General features: G+C 43.7%; 1 protein-coding gene across 1 annotated transcript; it reads right to left on the bottom strand.

The window, feature by feature from the left end:
* Positions 1-1,106: 1,106 nt before the first annotated feature.
* LOC134358152 (neuronal acetylcholine receptor subunit alpha-3-like) lies at positions 1,107-22,269 on the bottom strand. Its single transcript, XM_063070144.1, has 5 exons — positions 22,129-22,269; positions 21,987-22,031; positions 16,167-16,276; positions 5,868-6,864; positions 1,107-1,716 (listed from the first exon to the last, which is right to left on the bottom strand). The coding sequence occupies exons 2-5, from the start codon at positions 22,011-22,013 to the stop codon at positions 1,588-1,590; spliced, it is 1,263 nt and encodes a 420-aa protein (XP_062926214.1). The 5' UTR covers positions 22,014-22,031; positions 22,129-22,269; the 3' UTR covers positions 1,107-1,587.
* Between the last annotated feature and the right edge of the window lie 280 nt (positions 22,270-22,549).

Below are 22,549 nucleotides of genomic sequence, written 5' to 3'. Positions count from 1 at the left end.
CCCATCACCCATCGATAGGACCGTCTTGAGCCCAGGGCTCCCACTGATTCAGCAATATTGGTGCGTTGCAATGATTTTATATATTCATACGAGGAAAATATGTGCTGTGTGTTTAATATCCAAATGTTACTTAAAATGTTACGATGCTATTGACTTATAAGTGACCTATATAACCGTATAACAATTACAGCACGGAAACAGGCGATCACGGCCCTTCTAGTCCGTGCTGAACGCTACTCTCACCTAGTCCCACCGACCTGCACTCAGCCCATAACCCTCCATTTCTTTCCTGTCCATATACCTGTCCAATTTTTCTTTAAATGATCATATCGAACCTGCTTCTGCCACTTCTTCTGGAAGTTCGTTCAACACTTACTTCAAGTTCCCCTGATAATTGATTTATCATTATATTCATGCGAGGAAAATCTGTGTTTAATATTAAATTCGTTAGATAAACCCTTTTAGAAACAAAATTGAGTGTATTACCAACGTATCACCTATATTCCGGTAGTGATTAACACCCACCCCCACGAACAGAATCGCCAAAAAGGATTTGCTGTTGGGGGGAAGGGGAATCGGCAGGTAACGACGCGCATGCGCATTGGTGCCCGCGCAAGGCTTCATGGTCATTGTAGTCTTTTGAGTAAACAACACATTTGACTGCTACTCTTGTCCGTTGGCAATGCTACCTTGCCCCCCCTCCCCCCCGGGTCGGCCGGTCCGCAAGAATATTGTCAATATTAAATCGGTCCGCAGTGCAAAAAAGGTTGGGGACCCCTGGTGTATGGGTCCTAATGCCCTTCCCTTGGACAACATCAGTGTCGTGGAGAGGGGAGACTTGCAGCATGGGCAACTGCTGGTCTTCCATACAACCTTGCCCAGGCCTGCACCCTGGAGAGTGAAGACTTTCCAGGCGCAGATCCATGGTCTCGCAAGACTAACGGATGCCATTTGTGTATTTTCTAACTCATGGACAAAATAAACTCAAAGATTGAGTCATAGAGCACTACAGCACAGAAACAGGCCCATCAGCCTATCTACTCCATGTCGCACTCACACTACCCTCTGAGTAAAGAAACACAAAACCCATTTGATACCAAGTAGACGGTCAGTATCTAGACTTTTATCCTTTGCTTCAAATTTCGACTGTTTCATTTTATTTCTCTCATTTCACAATAAATATGCTTGAAGAAAATAACTCACAATTCTATATTCCACACTCTCCTTTCCATTACTCCTCAATTTCCCTATCACTTGGCCAACCTGAGAAACTTGATTGAATTTGGTCTTCCTAGCAATCGGTTTCTTGGATTCTGAAGTCAAATTTGACGACATATTTACATGCATCTATATCCATGGGCCTTTAACATCAGAACAAAGCTTACACGGCACGTGCGTCAGTAAGTGAAGCAGAAAAGATGACAGATAGTTTGCAGAAATATACATTTTCTCCAGAAAAGTTGTAGCTCTTCCGTTTTCTGTGCCCCCGACCCTCCCTCTCCAAACTTCTTAATGCACAGGGTCTTCTAGTGTTTTACCCAGTCTTAAAAGGAGCATCTGTGTTTACGACACAGTCCCTGACTCTGCTCAGGTCTCATTCGCAGACATCAGTGGCTGCAGGAATGAGCCAGTCGACCCCAAGATGCACATCAGAATGAAGATCCAGAGGAAGATCCGATCGATCACCAAGGCAACGTACTTCCAGTCATCTTCTATCTGAAGGGAATGCCATTGAAAGGAAGTTCAGAAACTACAACTGAAGTTTAAAGGTTACAAACCAAGTGTACCTCAAACATGAGCAGGGCAGTTGAAGATTAATATTTCTTCTTCACTGTCCCATTGCATACTACCAGGTTGGTGACAGTGGGGGTTAGCAGAGTAAAACCCCCTCTACTGACCCATTACATTTAACCAACTGAGGAAATATGTATTTACACTCAGTGGCTGCTTTATTAGGTACCCCATCTAGATAATGCAAATATCTAATCAGTCATTCATATAGCAACAACTCAATTCATAAAGCATGCAGACATAGTCAAGAGGTTGAGTTGTTCAGATGAAACATCAGAATAGGGAAGAAATATGAATGACTATAAGTGACTTTGGAATGATTATTGGTGCCAGATGGGGTGTTTTTAGTATCTCCAACTGTTGATCTCCTGGGATTTTCATGCACACCAGTCTCTAGAATTTACAGAGAATAGTACAAAAAACATCCAGTGAGCATCAGTTCTGTGGGTGAAAATGCCTTGTTAATGAGAGAGGTCAAGAGGGAATGGCTAGACTGGTTCAAGCTGATTGGAAGACAAAAGTAATTCAAATAACCATGTGTTACAACAGTGGTTTGCAGAAGGGCATCTCTGAGCACACAGCACTTGAACCTTGAAGTGGATGGGCTAAAGCAGCAGAAGATTTCACTAGGTATATCTAATAAAGTGACCTCTGAGTGTGGATTCCACTGACATTAGAAATCAAACCTGACACCTCTGCTTTGTGGATCAGCATCATGGGCTACAAAATCTTTAAAAGAGGACAATTTAAGGTTAGTTTTTTTTTTAGTGATGCCAGTTCAGTAAGGATTGGACAAAAATGATAATTTTTTTAAAAACCTGCTGAAAGAGAAGCACACACGTACACACACAAAGTTGGAGGAACTCAGCATGTCAGGCAGCATCTACAGCGGGAAAAGAACAGTTAATTTTTCGGCCGAGGATCCTTCATCATGCGTCCTAAGACCCTTCATCAGAACTGGAAGGGAAGGGCATAGAAGCCAGAAAAAGTTGATGGGTGGAGGGATAGCTGTACAAGCTGGCAGGTCAGACCTATCACCTGCCAGCTTGTACTCCTATCCTTCCACCCACCACCTTTTTCTGGCTTCTTCCCCCTTCCCTTCCAGTTCTGATGAAGGGTCTTAGCCTGAAATGTCGACTGTTCGTTTTCCTCTGTAAATGCTGCCATATCTACTGAGTTTCTGCACCATTTAGTGTGTGCTTCTCCAGAGTAACAACATCTATAGAATTTCTTGTCTCTGAAAGTGCATTACAATCCTTCACCACTGGATGTCGACATGTTCCATGATTTCCTTTTCATACTTGCTTGCTCACTCATTTGTCTTGATGTCACATCTACTAATGTCCAGCTGGTAAAGTCAAAGTAAATCTATTCTCAAAATACATATATGTTACAATATACTACCTTGAGATACATTTTCTTGCAGGCATTTACAGAAAAAGAAATATAATAGAATTCATGAAAAACCTATACATAAACAATGGTTGACAAGCAACCAATGTGCAATAAAAAGTAATACTGAGAACATTGCTTGTAGGGTTGGTTTTCACTATTGTCAGTCATGCAAGTCCCGGGTGGAGACTCAGGAATACCGTCGCACACAGATGTAAAAGGATTCTTCACTGCTGTTTCCATAACAATTTTGTTAGACCAGTCAGGGTTGTTAGCCCTGAGCTGAACCTCTGAACCTGGAGGACCGGTGGACCACTCTCAGTCTGACCTCTACCCGTTGATCTATTTGGCATGGGTGACCCTACCAAGAGTCAAAGCCTACAGGCCTGACTCCAGCCAGCATATCTCTCTGGGTCATTGAGGCACACAAGCCTACAAACCATGACCACCTTATGGAGGGTGAGAGTGAATGTTGAAGATTAATGATTAACTTTATCTTCACATGTGCATCAAACTCTAGTCGGTGAGGATGTGCTGGGGGCAGTCTGTAAGGGTTGCCATGCTTCTGGCCCCAACATAACACACCCACAATTTACTAACACCGACTGTACCTCTCAGGAAATGGCGGGGGGAACTGGAGCACGTGGTGGAAACCCACGTGGTCATGGGAAGAATGTTATGGAGAGAATGCACAAAAGTCCTTACAGACAGAGGTGGGAATTGTCACTGTAATCTTGTACCTTTTCACACCTTGTGGCACACCAGGCTGCATTTTTGCCATTTCTGTAGCATTTGACAGTTTTTTTACGAGGTTGAGTTGCTAGCTCTACACTCAACCCAGCACAGATGGAAAGCATACTGAATTCGAACTCGGGACCATTCCCTCGACGTCTGGTCCTGATGCCACTACACCACCAGCCGGCTGGTTACTGTAATAGTATTACACCAGCTGCTATGCTACCGTGCCACCCAATCTCAAAATCTTTGGGTATTGATTTGATAATTCTGTAAAGGGCAAATTTCCATAAACTGAATGAGCTTAACACAGGAGTTGCCTGTACTTGCAAGTAAATCTACACGCACGATAGCAACAAAGACTAGAAGCATTGCACAGCTTTGGTGAACACCCGCCAACAAATTTCACTGAAATCCCACTGCAAAATTGCAGTCTGCCAGCTTGGCAGTGTGGAGCTTAACCAGAAAGTACAGTATATACCTTGTTAAACAGCAGAGGAGAAAAAACCTGTAGATGATCAAGGAATTAACAAAGAAAATTAAAACAGAATATGAAAAACAGATGGAGTTTATCATGGACTCATTGACTCCATCTTGGCTCTGGGCAAGAGCAATTCAGCTGGTCCCATTCCCACAGGTCCTGTAAGTTACTTACTTTCCAGAAGTTATCCACTGCCCTTCGAAATGAGTACGCACATGCTCAGTGGCCACTTTATGAGGTACAGGAGGTATCTAATAAAATCACCACAATGTATTTGTGTCTGTTCACGATCTTCTGCTTTTGTAGCTCATCCACTTCAAGGTTCAAGATGCTCTTCTGCACACACTGCTGTAACCAGTGGTTATTTGAGTTATTGTCACCTTTCTGTCAGCTTGAAATAGTCTGGTCATTCTCCTCTGACCTCTCTCATTACTGCTCACTGGATTTTTTTTCCCCTTGTTTTTTGCAGCATTCTCTGTAAACTCTAGAGACTTGTGTGTGAAAATCCCAGGAGATCAGCAATTTCTGAAATGAACCCGTCTGTCACCAACAATCATTCCATGGTCAACGTCACTGAAATCACATCCCCCCCCCCCATTCTGATGTTAGATCTGAACAACTGAATCTCTTGACCATGTCTGCAGACTTTAATGCATTGAGTTACTGCCACATGATTGGCTGATTACATATTTGCATTAATGAGCAGGTGTACAGGTATCTAATAAAGTGACCACTAAGTGTAGTTCACCTATCTCTCCTTCATCAGGCTCTGGTTTCTTTTGCTATTTACCTCTCCCTCTCCCCATTATCACCTTCTTTACATATCAGATTGCATCACCATGCCTCCCTCCCATGATGTTGTGCTGACCTTATGATCTTAGAGTAGGTTAATCTAACCCCTCCTACATAACCCTCCATTTTTCTATCTTCCATGTGTCTGGCTAAGAGTTTCTTAAATGTCTCCAATGTATCTGCCTCTGCCACCATCCCTGGCAGGGCATTCCATGCACCAACCACTTCATGTGAAAAAAACTTACATTTCACACCCGGCCTCCCCCATACTTTTTTTTCAATCACATTAAAATTATGCCATTTCTGTCCTGGGAAAAAGTCTCTGGCTAAACACATTATCTATACCTCTTAACACCTTGGACACCCCCCATCCTCTTTTATTCCAAAAAGAAAAGCTCTAGCACACTCATCCTATCCCCATAAGACATGAAGATATCTAAAATACTCCAGTGTGACAGAGCCAGTCATGGGATTAGATAGCACAGAAACAGGCGCTTCGGCCCGACTGGTCTCAGCTGACCAAGATGCCTTATCCAGTTAGTCCCATTTGCCTGTGTTTAGCCAATAACGACTCTCTAATACTTAACTGTGTCTTTCTTGTACTTTGTGCCTTGGATTATAAAACATTGAAATCTGCTCTGTGTGTGTAAAGATGTGGAACATCAGTCTTTCTCACCTCCTTGTCTTCATTCTGTTGCTTCATCCGTTCCACAATGCGTGTGATGCTTTTAACAGCTTCTTGAACTTCAGGACCAGGGCTAGGGGTTGTGAACGAAGCCTCCGGGGTCTCTACACTGGTGCTTCGTGTTAGATAGATCCCCGTGTCCAAGGATCCCAGCCTGCAGCCCCCGCAGCAGGTGCATCGCAGGCCCTGGCTGCAGGCTTCTGACGTGCCACTGAAGTTGGAGAGCTCATCGGTGCATTCAGGCGGACTGAGGGGCGTTGGGGCTTCCTGAGCTCCAGCCTCTTCTCCCGGCCTTGTCATGAACAGGAGGCGTGGCAGGGCCCTCAGAAAGAAGGTCTTCACCCAGCTTGGCATGGTGTGAGTAGAGGGGCTTCTGTAGTGGACGTTGAGGACAAAGACAGTTATGATGATAGAGAGCACCACAAAGATCATAATGAAAAGAAGGTATTCCTCAATGAGAGGGATCACCAAGGAGGTGGATGGAACACTCTCCGTGATGCCGAGGAGAAACACAGTGAGTGAAAGCAGAACTGAAACCGATAGGGTTATCTTCTCACCGCAGTCGGAGGGTAGCCAGAAAACCAGGACAGTCAGAAAAGAAATCATTAGACACGGAATGATCATGTTGATGGTGTGGAATAGAGGCATCCGTCTAATGTAAATGGAGTAGGTTATGTCCACATAGATCTCCTCACAGCAGTTATACTTGATGTCGTGCTTGTACCCAGGGGCAGCGATGATCGCCCACTCGCCGCTTTCCCAGAAGTCCTTCTGGTTCATCTCGCTGCCAATCAGGGCCAGGTCAATTTTGGCTTTGTCATGGGTCCAGGAGCCAAACTTCATGCTGCAGTTCTGGTAATCGAATGGGAAGTAGGTGACGTCCATCTTGCAGGAGCTCTTGAATATGGCTGGTGGGACCCAGGTCACTGTACCATTGGACAACAGCAGCACCTTGGTCTTTTCCTCCACTTGGAAATCCGCAACTGCACTGAAATCACAATCCAAATCAGCAGAACATCAGCAGCAGCTCTGTGGTCAGCTACCATATTCCAGACCATAGCCAATAAAGGTAAACATCTCCTCTGTCTTATTAACCACCTTATCAACCAGCCTTGGTATTTCAGGCACTTTCTGACTGGAGGCCAGATACCTGTAGTATGCCGTAGAGATCAGTGCTGGGTCCTCCATTGTCTGTCATCTACATCAATGATTTGGATGAGAATGTAGGTGGCATGATAAGGAAGCTTGCAGATGGCACTAAAATTGGTGGTATAGTGGGCAGTGAAGACCACAAGATATAGGATATGTGGCCCATTGAGTCTGCTCCACCATTCAATCAATCCTTCTCTGACTTCTGGTAATCTATTTTTCCACTCTCCATTTTGGTTCTCCTCTCACCGCTTCTCTTCATCTGTCCATTTCCTCTGTCTGGTTTAATGGTTCTGTGCCTGTATTCACTGGAATTTAGAAGAATGAGGGAGGATCTCATTGAAACCTACTGAATATTGAAAGTCTTAGAGTGAACATGAAGAAGATATTTCCTACAGTGGGGAGTCTAGGACCCCCCACTCAGAATAGAAGATGTCCCTTTAGAACTGAGATAAGGAATTTAAAGTGGAGGTTGATAGGTTCTTGATTATTAAGGGTGTCAAAGGTTATGGGGAGAAGGCAGGAGTATGTGGTTGAGAGGGATAATAAATCAGCCAAGATCGAGTGACAGAGCAGACTCAATGGGCCAAATGGCCTTATTCTGCTCCTACGTTTTATGGTCTCGTAGAGCCTTTCCTTCTTCCCTTTCTCCTTTGGTCCACTGTCCACTCCTATCAAATTCCTTCTTCAGTCCTTTACCTGTATCTGTCCATCACTTCCCTACTTCCCACTTCATTTCCCCTTCACCTTGTCTCAGCTATCACCTGCCAGCTTGTACTCCTCCCTCTTCCTCCTCCTTATTGTGGCTTCTGCACCCTTCCTTCCCAGTCCTGATAAAGGTTCTCAGCTCAAAACAATGGCTGCTTACTCCCTCTATAGATACTTCCTGACTTGCTGAGTTCCACCAGCATAGCGCGTGTGTTGCTCAAAAAATAAGTCGACTTTGCAAAACAAGTTATTAGTTAAAAAAGTCAGAACCAGAGGCAGGTCCATGGTAATGCAATGGATGGCGTGTAGTTGTTGAATTGGGATTAAGGTTGTGTAAGTTGGTTTAAGAATCTGACGGTTGTAGGAAAGTAGCTGTTCCTGAACATGGTGATGTGGGAATTGAGGCACTTTTACCCTCCTGCTTCTACATGCATAGCTCCTCTGCCAATCAGTACCATGGGGCAATGACACTCCAAGGTTCTGAGAGGCTTACCCAAGGACAAGCTACGTGAGAAGCAGGGCAAAGGACAGAGGCAGGGCAAGCCCTGTGGGACAAATGTAATCTTGCAATGAAAGCATACAACATAGAACATAGAATAGTACAGCACAGCACAGTACAAGCCCCTTGACCCATGATTTTGTGCCGACCCTTTACCCTACTCTAAGATCAATCTAACCTTCCCTCCCACACAGCCCTCCTTTTTTCTATCATCCCTGTGCCTACCTAAGAGTCTCTTAAATGAATAAACTCTTCTTGGGCTTCCAGCTAGGCACAGATAATGATGTTAACCAAAGTTGTGATTACAAACTCTACCATCTTCATTAAGGATGATGCCTGGGCATATCTAGTCTGGTGATACATATGTATCCATCCCTCTTGTTCCTTATCCAATCAGGTTTCTGCTGTCCCACCTTGTTTACATTGGAATTCCAGTTCTTGCTTAGAGTGAGACCTTCATCTTTATTAAAATTCTTTTCCTTTAGTTTTAATTCAGTGGCTTCCTTCACCAGGTGGTCCTAAAAGCCATTGGCGCAGAACAGTAGTTTTGTGCCGTCGAAGTCAATCCTGTGGCCATTGTGAATGCAATGTCCTGCTACTGCTGATTTCTCCAGGTAATCCAAACGGTACACTTCTGTGCTCCTTGATGCGGGTTTCCGCCATGTGTCCCATTTGGCCGATTTACGCTGCTCCGCATTCACAGGGAATCCTGTAAACGCCAGCTGTCCTGAGTCCCAGGTCATTTTTGATCCACATAAGCTGGGACCTCAGTTTCCTCACGAGTTTGTGGGTGGTATTAATCCGGTATTTCTTCAGGATCCTGGCGATCCTTCCAAAAACTGTGGAAATATAGAGAAGACAGGTGGTAGCAACCGGTTTCTCCTCATTAGGTTTTTCCGTTGGCCCTCTTAAGGGCCCCAATTGATTTTTTTCACCTTGTAACCACAACGAGGAGGAACCCATCACTACCTGCTGTCTTCCGTGTGAGTACAGAGCAGCGTATATCGGCCAGACGAGACGCACAGAGGAAACCTGCATCAAAGAGCATAGGAGGTGTATCATTTTGGGTTACTTGGAGAATTAGGTGGTAGCAGAACATTGCTTTCTCAATGACCATGGGATTGAATTCGATGACACAAAATTGCCGTACCACGCCAATGGCTGTCGGGACCACCCCGTAAAGGGAAGCATTGAAAGAAAACTAGAGGAAAATAATTTTAACAAAGACGAAGATCTTGGCTCTAAGTAAGAACTGGAATTCGGTTGTAAACAAGGTGGGCAGCAGAAATCTGATTGGATCAAGACTACCCAATCATGAGGGATGGATGACAGGGGTACAAATACCACTGAACTAGACATGCCCAGGCATCATCCCCGATGAAAATGGCAGAGTTTGTCATCAAAACGTTGGTTAAAATCAATATCTGTACCCAGCTGGAAGCCCGAGAAGAGCTTATTGGTCATATATGCCAGGAAAGCACTAGATCATTTTTCAGTCTCTTAAACGTTCCTAATGTCTCTGCCTCTAACACCAGCCCTGGCTGCATATTCCATACACCCACTACTCTCTGTGTATGTAAGTATGTTCTCTGGTATGGAAGTTGTCCTGTCCGAGACCGGAAGAAGCTGCAGAAGATCGTGAACACGGCGCAGCACATCACACAAACCAATCTTCCGTCCTTGGACTCACTTTACACCGCACGCTGTCAGAGCAGAGCTGCCAGGATAATCAAGGACACGACCCACCCAGCCAACACACTTTTTGTCCCTCTTCCCTCCAGGAGAAGATTCAGGAGCTTGAAGACTCATACGGCCAGATTTGGGAACAGCTTCTTTCCAACTGTGATAAGACTGCTGAATGGATCCTGACCCGGATCTGGGCCAAACCCTCCAAATATCCGGACCTGCTGCTCGGTTTTTTTTTGCACTACCTTACTTTCCATTTTCTATTTTCGATTTATAATTTAAATTTTTAATATTTACTATCGATTTGTACTCCAGGGAGCGGGAAGCGCAGAATCAAATATCACTGTGATGATTGTACGTTCTAGTATCAACTGCTTGGCGACAATAAAGTATAAAGTAAGTATAAGTAAGTAAATAAATATGTGAATAAGTAAGTAAACAAACAAACAAACAAATAAACCTATCCACTTATGACATATCCCCTCTACTTTCTTCCAAACACCCCATAAACTAGGACTACCATCATGAGAACAACTTATTGAAGTAGCCGTCCGATGAATTCTTCTTTCAACCTTTTAGGTTTAAGTGAGTTGTTTGGAAGCAGTTCTGTCAGTAGGTTTTGATGGTGGGCTCTGTTTCCTTTCAGTTGCTGCATATTATTTGACCTAAGTAGCCAGAATAAGATTGGACTGATGCAAAATGTATGGGAACATTAATTCCAATTAAAATCAATAAATTATTCTACATGAATTGTGCATTTAATGAGACTGGCCATCCATTTCATGGATAAAAAGCTCTAATCTGCTATGCATATTGATTTGTTGCATCATTTGATGTGTTAGCTTAGTGTCTTCTCGCTGAATCAGAAAGTCAGGGGTTTAAATCTGTTTCAGTGCACCTAGGTAAGATTTTCTCTTGGGCTGCAGTCAGTAAACCACCTGACCAAATGCACCAGCTTAACTCTGGAGGGCTGCCTGGAAGAACTACAGATATACCCTATGTAATTATTCAGTTCATCCTGTGGGGAGGGAGTGAATAGTTATGAGACACAGCCAACTTCTAGCATAAAAGGCCAAGGACAGTGAGTCTGTGGGTAACATTCTGCATAGATTATAGAGTCACAAAGTTGTGCAGCTTAGACACTGCTCTTTGCCCTACCAAGTCTATGATAACCATCATGCTTATCTGTATTAATCCCACTTGTCTTCATTAACTCTCTATCTCTCTATACCTGGCTCATTCATGCATCTGTCTAGATGTCTCCTAAATGTAGTGACTGTTCTTGCCTCCACCAACTACATTCCAGACACCAACTACTCTTCATGTGTAGTTCCACTTTAAAACTCTTCTATCTGACCCAAGAACCTTTTCCTCTAGTTTTAGATACCCCTATCATAGGAAACACACACTAGCTACCTACACCTCTCATAATTTCAAAGTACATTTTATATCAGAGCATGTATCCTGTGCACAACCTGAAATTTGTCCTCTTCACAGACATCCACGAAACAAAGAAACTCTATAGAATGATAGAAACATTGAAGACCCCCTCCTTCGTCCCTTACCAGAAGCAGCAGAAAGAAGTATTGATCCCCCACCCCCACCATGCAAGCAACAGTAGCAATATATGATTTTGTATATTTTCATCAGTCTCCTTCACTCCAGGGAATATGGACCCAGCCTAGCTGATCTCTCTGGCCTTGCAGTGCAAGCAACATCCCTCTGAATCTCTTCTATGGCTTATTGACATCTCTCCTGTAGGGTGGCAACCAGAACTCACACAATGCAAAACGCTGGGGGATCTCAGCAGGGCAGGCAGCATCAATGGAGGGGAAAAACAGTCGACATTTTGGACTGACACCCTTCATTGGGACTGAAACGGATTGAGGAAGATGCTAGATTTTGTTCAACAGTGACATGGAACAACTTTTGTACTTAATGCCTTAACCCAAGAAAGCATGAATGCCATATGCCATCTTTGCCACCCTATTTACCTTTGTTGCCATTTACAGAGGACAATGTGGACCAGGTACTTGTACCCTAAAGTCAATAACACTCACCAATGCTCTGCCTCTCACCATGTGTGGCCTGCCTGGTCCAACTTCCCATAAAGCACCAGTCAAGTTCTATCTGTCTTTTCCTTGTTCACTTTCCTAGTTGATTTCTATCTTGCTTTGATCTTAGACCATCAACTTCTATGAGGAGACATTTCTTCAGCCAGAGGGTGGTGAATCTGTGGAATGTGGTGGAGGCCAAAATATTGTGTGTATTTAAGGCAGAGGTTGATAGGTTCTTGATTGGTTAAAGGATTAAGGATCACAGGGAGAAGGCAGAATCGGGTTGAAAACGATCAGCCACGATGGAGTACATAAACGTGAGATTCTGCGGATGTTGGAAATCCGGAACGACACATGCATACACAAGCACACACACACTGTGCTGGAGGAACTCTGCAGATCGGGCAGCATCTATGGTGAGGTATAAACATACAATGTTTTGGGCCAAGACCCTTCAGTAGGACTGGAAAAGAAGTGGGAAGGAGCCAGAAGAAGAAGATGGGAGGAGGGAAAGGAGTACAAGCTGGCAGATGGTAAGTGAGACCAGGTGATGGGGAAAGATGGGTGGCTGAGAGAGGGGAGAATGAAGTGAGAAGCTGGCAGGGGGTAGGTGAAGAGTATTCCAGAATAGAGAATGGAAAAACGGCACATTTTTCTTCACTGTCTTGTACAACTTATACATAAATTATGTATATTTATGTCCTGATTTTTGTTTGTACCTCAATATCTCATATGACAATAAACCTGATCTGAATTCATCTGAAGAGAGGTGAAAGAAGCTTCATTTCTCATTAGTAATTTGACTGAGTTGAGCCAAGGAACGTTGCCTTTCTCCCGGCACAGGCAGGCTTCTGCTATCTCACCCATACAGCCCTAAAGTAATACAGTATACAGGCCCTTTGGTCCAACTCATCCATGCCCACCAAGCTAGACCTATTTGCTCACATATCCTGCTCAACCTCTACTTATCCGAATATCTATGTATGCGTTTTTTTTCAGGGTCATGCTTAGAGATGGCACAGTGACATTACCAGTACAGATGCTGTCTTACGCCTCCAGTGAGCTGGATTTAATCCTGATGTCTGGCGCTGTCTGTGTGGAGTTTTCACATTCTCCCCATGACTGCAGGGGTTTCCTCCGGGTGCTTCGGTTACCTACCACATCCCAAAGTCATGCAGACTGTTGGGTTGATTAGGCAATGCAGGTTGTGTGTTGGTAAATGCTAGAACCTCATTGGGAGAAAGAGGTCAACGTGGGGGAAAAATACAATGCGATTAATCAAAATGGATGTTTGATGGTCAGCACCCAGACTTGGTGAGCCAAAGGGCCTGATCCATGCCGAATGACTTCAACACTCAGTTCAAGCCATACTAGATATTCACAAACATGGATCACTGGGGAACAGTGAATAGAAGTTACAGAATGAAGCTCAAATGACCCTTCAGCCCAGAGCAACATAAAACAAAGGAACACAATTAGGCCATTTGGTCCATCGAGTCTGCTCCACCATTCCATCAAGGCTGATTTATTTTCCCTCTCAACCCCATTCTCCGCCTTTGTCCCCATAACCTTTGAAGCCCTTCCTAATCAAACATAGAAACATAGAAAACCTATAGCACAATACAGGCCCTTCAGCCCACAATACTATGCCAAACATGTACTTACTTTAGAAATTACCTAGGGTTACCCATAGCCCTCTATTTTTCTAAGCTCCATGTACCTAACCAGGAATCTCTTAAAAGCCTTTCTTCTTGACTAGATTTTCAACAGCCTTTGTACACCACGGTTCCTGTACCCTACCATCCTTTCCCTGTCTCATTGGAACGTACCTATGCAGAATGCTATGCAAGTATCCCCTGAATATTTGCCACATTTCTGCTGTACATTTCCCTGAGAACTTCTGTTCCCAATTTATGCTTCCAAGTTCCTGCCTGATAGCTTCATACTTCTCCTTACTCCAATTATGCGCTTTCCTAACGTGTCTGTTCCTATCCGTCTCCACTGCAATGGTAAAAGAGATAGAACTATGATCAGTATCTCCAAAATGCTCTTCCACTGAGAGACCTGACACCTGACCACGTTCATTTCCCAATACCAGATCAAGTACAGCTTTTCCTCTTGTAGGCTTATCTACATATTGTATCAGGAAACCTTCCTGAACATACCTAACAAACTCCACTCCATCTAAACCCCTCACTGTAGGGAGATGCCAATCAATATTCAGGAAATCAAAATCTCCCACCACGACAATCCTGTTATTATTACACCTTTCCAGAATCTATCTCCCTATCTGCTCCTCGATGTCCCTGTTACTATTGGGTGGTCTATGAAAAACACCCAGTAGAGTTATTGACCCCTTCCTGTTTCTAACTTCCACCCACAGAGACTCAGTAGACAATCCCTCCATGGCTTCCTCCTTTCCTGCAGCTGTGACACTATCTCTGATCAACAGTGCCACACTCTCACCTCTTTTGCCTCCCTCCCTGTCCTTTCTGAAACACATAAAGCTGACACTCTAAGTAACCATTCCTGCCCCTGAGCCATCCACGTCTCTGTAATTGCCACAACATCATAGCTCCAAGTACTGATCCACGCTCTATGCTCATCCACTTTGTTCATGGTGCTTCTTACATTAAAATAGACACATCTCAAACCATCAGTCTGACTGTATCCCTTCTCTATCACCTGCCTATCCTCCCTCTTGCACTGTCTCCAAGCTTTCTCTATTTGTGAGCCAACAGCCCCTTCCTCCATCGCTTCAGTTCGGTTCCCACCCCCCAGCAATTCTAGTTTAAACTCTCCCCAGTAGCCTCAGCAAACCTCCCTGCCAGGATATTGGTCTCCCTCGGAGTCAAGTGCAGCCAAGAACCTATTAACCTCTGCTTTAAAAGTATCCAATGACTTTGCCACTTGTGGCAATGAATTCCACAGATTCACCATCCTCTGGCTAAAGAAGTTCTTTCTCCTCTCTATTCTAAAGTCCTATTCTGAGGCTGTCCCCTCTGGTCCTAGACTCTCCCACAATAGGGACCATCCTCTCCATGTCCACCCTATCTAGGACTTTTCATATTCAATGAGATTTCCCTTCATTCTTCTAAATCCCAGTGAGTATAAGACCAAAGGCATCAAATATTCTTCAAATGTTAACTTTAATTCCAGGAGTCATTCTTGTGAACCTCCTGGATGCTCTTCAATGCTGGCACATCCTTTCTTAGATAAGGGACCTACAGGAGCCATATATTCTGTGTGCACATTTATTATGGCAACTACTCACATGAATGGGAGCATAGTAGAGGCAAAGTGAATAAGTTGTCTATTCTTGCTTATTTCATGCCAGTTTGTGGCTTGGGACCAGCAGAGATCATATCTTTGCTGACCATTGAGATAACGCTCAATAATGCTTAATTGCATGTTTTCTAATTACTAATGAAGGATCAAAATAAGGAATTCGACTCTTTGGAGCAATCATTGGAGCTGTGGGCATGTCACACAAGCATAACGACTCTGTCTGAGCTCGCAGGCTGGCCGCAATTGTTTTGTTTCATTTTGGATCAATTTTGCTGTTACAGGGCTTCAAACTGCTCACTGTGTGTTCATGCTGGTCACAAAACATGTAAGCTAACCTCACTCATTAAATTTCGGTCTGCTGCAGGATGTAGCAAGTCAGGTGCTTTTCATATTAAATGTAGTGAGGATTCCTCCCTCTGCCATCCTGTCAATAAAACATCCAGGATTTACCGAGCATCTCAACGAAGAGTTTGTCAAGAGCCCAAAGCAGGGGCTAATCCGGATATTGTTGTCGGCCTCTTTATGGTAACTCTGCATAGAATCATACACCTTGTGATCTAACCCACTGCAGGATTTCAGTTGTGGTAGTGCCTCACTTGGTTTAATTTGTTTAAATACACCTTGGTGGCAGGCCCTTCTGGCACAACGAGCCCACGCCGCCCAGTTACACCTATGTGACCAATTAACCCACTAACATGGAAGTCTTTTGGGTAAGGGGAAACCAGAGCACCAGGAGGAAACCCACGTGGATAACGTACAAACTCCTTACAGACAGCGGCAGGAATTGAACCCGTGTCGCGAGTGCTGTAATAGATTTAAGGAAACAAACTGCTGCACTACTCTGCCACCCATCGGCAAAGATTGTAGTCCATTTGGGCCCTGTGACACGCTGATGTTACTTACTTGTTGTACAGAATGATATCTGGCTTCCAGATTCTGTCCGAAGGAACTCTAATAAAGCGGACTCCTTCGTATTCTGCAGGGTCCCACGTTAACCTGTAATCATTCCATATCTGAGGGTGTCAAAATGAGAACAAAAAAAAGTTAAAGATACAGTAAAGACAAGTATATCCAGCATGAAATGAAACTGTACGTTGTTCGAATTGTGTAGTGAAATTGCATTTTGTGAATTTAGTCATGTTACTGTCTTGGAGGTACAACTAAAACTGTTTCCTACTTTCCTCTACTCTCTACCCTTGTGCATATGTTTGTTCACTGACATCTCACACTTCTCCATCAACTTCATGAATTGTTTATTTCAGACAATCTGCCCACAAGGACATCTTCAAGCAGCAACGCCTCAGAAGGGTGGTATTCTTCATGAAGGACCCCACCACCCAAGACCGGCCCTTCTCTCGTTGCTACCATCGGGGAGGAGCTACGGGGGCCTGAAGAACCTTCAGCATTTTGGGGACAGCTTTTTTACCTCTGCCATCAGACTTCTGAACAGTCCATAAACTCATGAGCACTACCTCATTGCTTTCTTTTTGTAGTATTTAATTTTTAAAAACATTTCTTATTGTAGCTTTTAATTTTTTTAATGTACTGTACTGCTGCCGCAAAACAACAAATTTCATGATTTGTTATTATTGGTGATAATAAACTTGATTTTGATTCTTATTGTAAGCCATGTCCTTTTTAAAGAAATGCCTTGATGCTGTGCCCAGTTTGTCAGTGTTGATTCAGATTTACATTCAGATTTATGTATCACATGTACATTGAAACATACAGTGAAATATGTCATTGTGTTAACAACCAACATTGAAGGATGTGCTGGGAGCAGTCCAGAAGTGTCACTACACATTCTGGCACCAACGTAGCATGCCTGCAATGTTTGGCAGCACAAAAGAAGCAACAACAACAAAACAAGATAACAACAGCACAGCAAGACCCTTACCCACCCTCTCAATCACACAGACAATCCTCCAACCCCAGGATAGGCCTCCCCTCTGGGCCTCCAGTCCTTGGCCACAGACTCTCAGACTTGTGAACATCAGACCTCCAGCCCCTGTTTCAGACTTACAGACTCATGGACATTGGGCCTCTGACTAACCAAACCATTACATCCGAAGCCAAGGTGGACCAATCAACAGGTGAAGTTGTGGGCCCGAGTGACATCCCCAGCCACCACCTCAAAACCCCCCATGTTCCACCACTGCAATATTGTGAATGTTGTGGTTATCAAGGCTGCTTTGACAGCTCAAACCCTTGACCTCAGCTATTAACAAAAAGAGATTCCCATGCAAGTAACACAATAACTTGCCTTGGATTTATATTACTGTTTATTTACCATCCCCATGGCACAGTAGCTTAGTGGTTACTGTACTGCTTTACAGTGATCAGAAGATCGGGGTTCAATTCCCACTGCTGTCGATAAGGACATTCTCCCTGTAACTGTATGGGTTTCCTCCGGGTGCTTCAGTTTCCTCCCACAGTCCAAAGAACGCACGGGTTAGGGTTAGTAGGTTGTGAGGATACTACGTTGGTGCCAGAAGTATAACGACACGTGGGCTGCCCCGGCACATTCTCAGACTGTGCTGGCAATTGACATACACGGCACATTTCACTATGTTTCAATGTATAGCACACATGACAAGTAATGCTAGTCTTTAATCGGAGTCTAATTCTTATAAATCCTTTCTGCACAGGTCTGTGAGAGCACCTTCACCACGTGGACCAGCTGAAGTTTAAGGGGTCAGATGACAGTGACTTCCAAGGGCAGAAATAAACAATTCATGAAGTTGATGGAGAAGTGTGAGATGTCAGTGAACAAACATGTGCACAAGGGTAGTGAGTAGAGGAAAGTAGGAAACAGTTTTAGTTGTACCTCCGGGACAGTAACATGGCTAAATTTGCAGAGGCTTTGGTACAGTCGCAATGTTTAATTAATGTGTTGAACTTCCTCCTCAGTGACATCTAAAATATGGTTATTGTTGCAATTAAGGAAAACATTGCAGCTGATTTGTACATAACAAACACCCAAGAGTAGTAATATGTTAATAATTAGATTATTTGTCTTTTAAAAAATATTTAAAAATAAATACTACCTTTCAGCTCCAAATCGTGCTGGCCACTTGACAGGTTGTGTCTATAACAGTGCAGTATTCCCTTGTACTGGACTACAGTGTTAGTCTGGATCCGAGCACAAATCCCCCCTGGGATTAGGAATCTCAACCTTCCAACTTGGAGAGGTGAATTCAATTGATTGAACTACATCTGACATTCAACAAAATGCATTTGCATTTTTTCAATATTTTTTCTACAGTGGTCTCCCATAACACTGCTCACAACAGAGAACAACCTACAGATCTCGTCTATCTTCGGTCTGTTGAGTATGTATTAACAGCAGAGCGTACTGCAAATACCTAGCAGCTCAGACATCATTCCTTGGAAAAGAAGCAGAGGTAACCTTCTATCACCTTAGAATACTGATGAGGAGGAATTTCTTTAGCCAGTGGATGGTGAACCTGTGGAATTCATTGTCACAGACTGCTGTGATGGCCAAGTAATTTGGTATATTTAAAGCAGTGGTTGATAAATTCTTGATTAGTAAGGGCATCAAAGGTTACAGGGAGAAGGCAGGAGCACGGGCTTGAGAGGGATTATAAATCAGTCATGATGGAATGGTGGAACAGACTCAATGGGACGAATGGCCTAATTCTGCTCCTATGTCTTATGGTCTATCACAATGGTGTATTGCTATTGTAGATATATAGCTAATGCAGGAACGGTGTCAAATATTTGTACGTGTAGTTTAATGCACGGAATTGCTAAGAAATTGTTTGCACTTGAGTGGTTTTCAGCTGTGATATTCAGTTTGAACTAGAAATGTAAGTTTTATCCAATGACTTAAACATCATTGATAAATCATACCCATAGTGCATGAAATGAGAAGTCACCAGGTTGGAGCAACATCAATGTTCACCATCTGTGTGTGTTCAAAGTTAAAATGTATTATCAAAGTATATATACACACACACAACCTCGAAATTCATCTTCTTGCAAGCACTCACAAAACAAAGAAACACAATAGAAATCACTAAAGCATACACACAATACTGCCACATATCCAATTTGCAAAAGAGGACAATGCGAGCAAATAGTAAGAAAAAGTAAACAAAACGACATGACACGTGAACTGCTGAGTCCACAGCTGGGAGCCAGTCCAGTGCTGAGGCAAATGAAACCTGTCCAGGAGCCCAGTGGCTGCAGGGCATCAACTGTTCCCAAACCTGGTGGTGTGGGACCCAAGACTCCTGCATCTCCCAGCTGATGGTAGTCGTGAGAAGACAGGGAGACTGGTCAAACGCGGGCAGATATCACTGAACACGATGCTCGATCCACCCCTAACTCGACACTTTAATTGGTGCAGAATAATGGAGTGGGTTTTTGCTTCCACCATCAGGCCCTAATGCAGCATCCACCTCTAGCAATGGCTGCCCTGACAGTACCTCCACTCTTGAGAGTCTAGTTCGCCGATTCCCCCAGGAGATCATAAAAAAACCAGATCATTTAGTCAGTTCAAAAGTACATCCTTAAAACGGAGATTACAGGCTGCAGACTGCAGCAATCACTGTTCAGAAGAAGTATATCTACTAATCTTGTAGTTTTGTGAACTGTCTGAAAGGCACTGCCATTGGTTGCTAGTGCCATCTTCCGTGACTCATTCATATCTAACCATAAGATCATAAGATTTAGGAGTAGAATTAGGCCGTTTGGCCCATTGAGACTGCTCAACCATTCCATGATGACATTAATCTTAACCCCAATCTCCAGCGTTCTCTTCATAACCTTTTACACTAGGCCATTCAGTCCATCGAGTTTGCTCTGCATCATGACTGATTATTATCCCTCTCAACCCCATTCTCCTGCCTTCTCCCCAAATCCTTTGATACCCTCACCAATCAAGAGCTTATCAACCTCTGCTTTAAATATACCAAATGACTTGGCTAAAGAAATTCCTTATTCTAAAGGGACATCCTTCTATTCTGAGGCTGTACCTTCTGTTGTAGACTGTGCCATTATTGCAAACATCGAACAGATTTACAATATTTTCATTAAGACTGCTAGTCTTCTAATCTCTGCTGGTGAGGATCTTGCTGGGTTCAATCATCCAATGTCTTGTGCAAAAGACCAGTTCTAATACATGAGCTAACCTGCTTTTATTGTTCAAGGGCTAGGAGCTAGATGGCTAAGGCAACATTTACTGTCCATGTCCAAATGAAGAGAATGCTGTCCATTTCTAAAGGCAATTAACAGTCAACCATATTGCATTGGTCCAAGAGCCAAGCACAGGCCTAACCCAACACAAGTAAAGATGTTGTGTTTCCTTTGCTGAAAGAGCACCAGTGGACCCAAATTGTTTATTTACAACAATTCAAAGTTTAACATTGACTACTAATCCATTCTGGATTTGAGAGCATGTCATGAGGATAGGTTGAGTGAGCCAGGGCTTTTCTCTTTGGAGAAAAGCAGGATGAGAAGTGACTTGATAGAGGTGTACAAGATGATAGGGGGAATGTCAGAGGCAGATTTTTTAATGTAGGGAGTGGCGGGTACACGGAATGCACTGCCAGGGGTGTGGATACAGTAGGAACATTCAAGAGACTGTTTGATAGGCACATGATTGTCTGTCTAAAAATGGAAGGCTATTGATGTCAGAGTAGGTTAAAGGGCAGCACAATATGGCCTGTACTGCGATGTACTGTTCTATATTCTATTACTGATAGTAGCTTTGTAATTTCAGATTTAATTAAATAACTGTAGTGTAAATCAAATTCTGAGAGGCCATATGGAGCAAATGGCAGGGACCTGAGCAAAGATGATGCAAGAGGGACCTCTGAAACGGGAGACATAGATAGACAGAGCAGAGAAGAAGCATTTGGTACTTTTCCTCCACAGGCATTGAGAATGTGAGCTGGAACATCGCATTGGTTAGACCACTCTTGGTATACTGTTTATGATTCTGGTTGCCAGTACAGGATGTGCTAGCGTTAGAGAAAGTGCAGAAGAGATTCACCAGGATAAACATTAGGGGTTTTGCAGGGCCTCAGCCTGAAACATTGACTGTTTATTCCTCTTCATAGATGCTACCTGAAATGTATCAGGATGTTACTCATAACGGAGGGCTGTAATTATAAAAAGAGATTGGATGGCTGGGTTTAACCTCACTGGAACATAGGAGGCTAAGAGGTTCCATACAGAGATTTAGAAAGCAATACGGGGCACACATGAGATATTTAAACATGGCATACATGAATAGGGACATTATTGTGCCCCTGGAGTGGGACTTAAACCCAGCTTCTTCAAGTTTGAGAGTGCTGCCCACAGACCATTGCTGACAATCCCTTCTAGCATTTAACTTTACTGATTTCACTCTCTGTCCAAGTTGGGAGCAGACTTGGAACTCATCATCAAACATCTCCAATCCACCATGGCCAAGTAAAGTCCTGCTCAGTGATCTCTGTCCTTCCACACGTTCCTGAGACCCGGATTACCTTCAGCAGACATCTCAAAGATAGTAGCCTCTGCAAGACTCTCCCAATCCATTGGTAGAGGAAACAAACCAAGGCCAGTGACAATCATTTGGTGTGACAGTTAGATGTACCGATCTAAGCATTAATTGTATACTTAGCAAACGTCCAGATATCCAATCTCTCTCAGTCTCACAAGCAAACAAGTCGACGTGGACCCACCCCCGTCACTCTAAACGCGGATTCTCACATGTTTCAGCCAGAGATTGGTCTCCATAATTTGATTGACTTCATCCTGCAATAAATCAGGCAGAACGTTATTAGGACGGCAGTTGACGGCACGGAAGAGCTCAGTAAAGCGGAGCGGGAGAAGAGTAGGGTGGATACTGTACCACTTTGATGAGCTGAGACAGCGACACCTCAAAATGCACGATGACAGGCTCCGACACATTCTTCACCGGCCGACTGCGCCGGCTGTAATTGCCGAAGAGTTTGGCGAATAGCCTTTTCTCTCCATCTAACGCAAGAGCGCCTTCCAAAGGTAGGCGAGGATGGCAAACAATTTAAAAAGTATGAATATTACTTTTAGTTACTCTTTCAACGAAACGTGATGGCCCGGCATAAAATGACAACATGTACAGGGAGAGTGAGACCCCCCCCCCGAAATAATCATTAAAATAATCAATCCAAAGATGCTGGAACATTGGATAAGATTTCACACACACACATTTTGATTGGGACCATTAATTGTGCCAATTTTGTTCCATCCAAAAACCAAGTTTCAGACTGTAGAGCAACGCACAAACCTGCAGG

This window comes from Mobula hypostoma, chromosome 18 (genome assembly GCF_963921235.1).
Source record: "Mobula hypostoma chromosome 18, sMobHyp1.1, whole genome shotgun sequence".
Classification (NCBI taxonomy): Eukaryota; Metazoa; Chordata; class Chondrichthyes; order Myliobatiformes; family Myliobatidae; genus Mobula; species Mobula hypostoma.
This window is presented reverse-complemented; position numbering and strand designations above follow the sequence as displayed.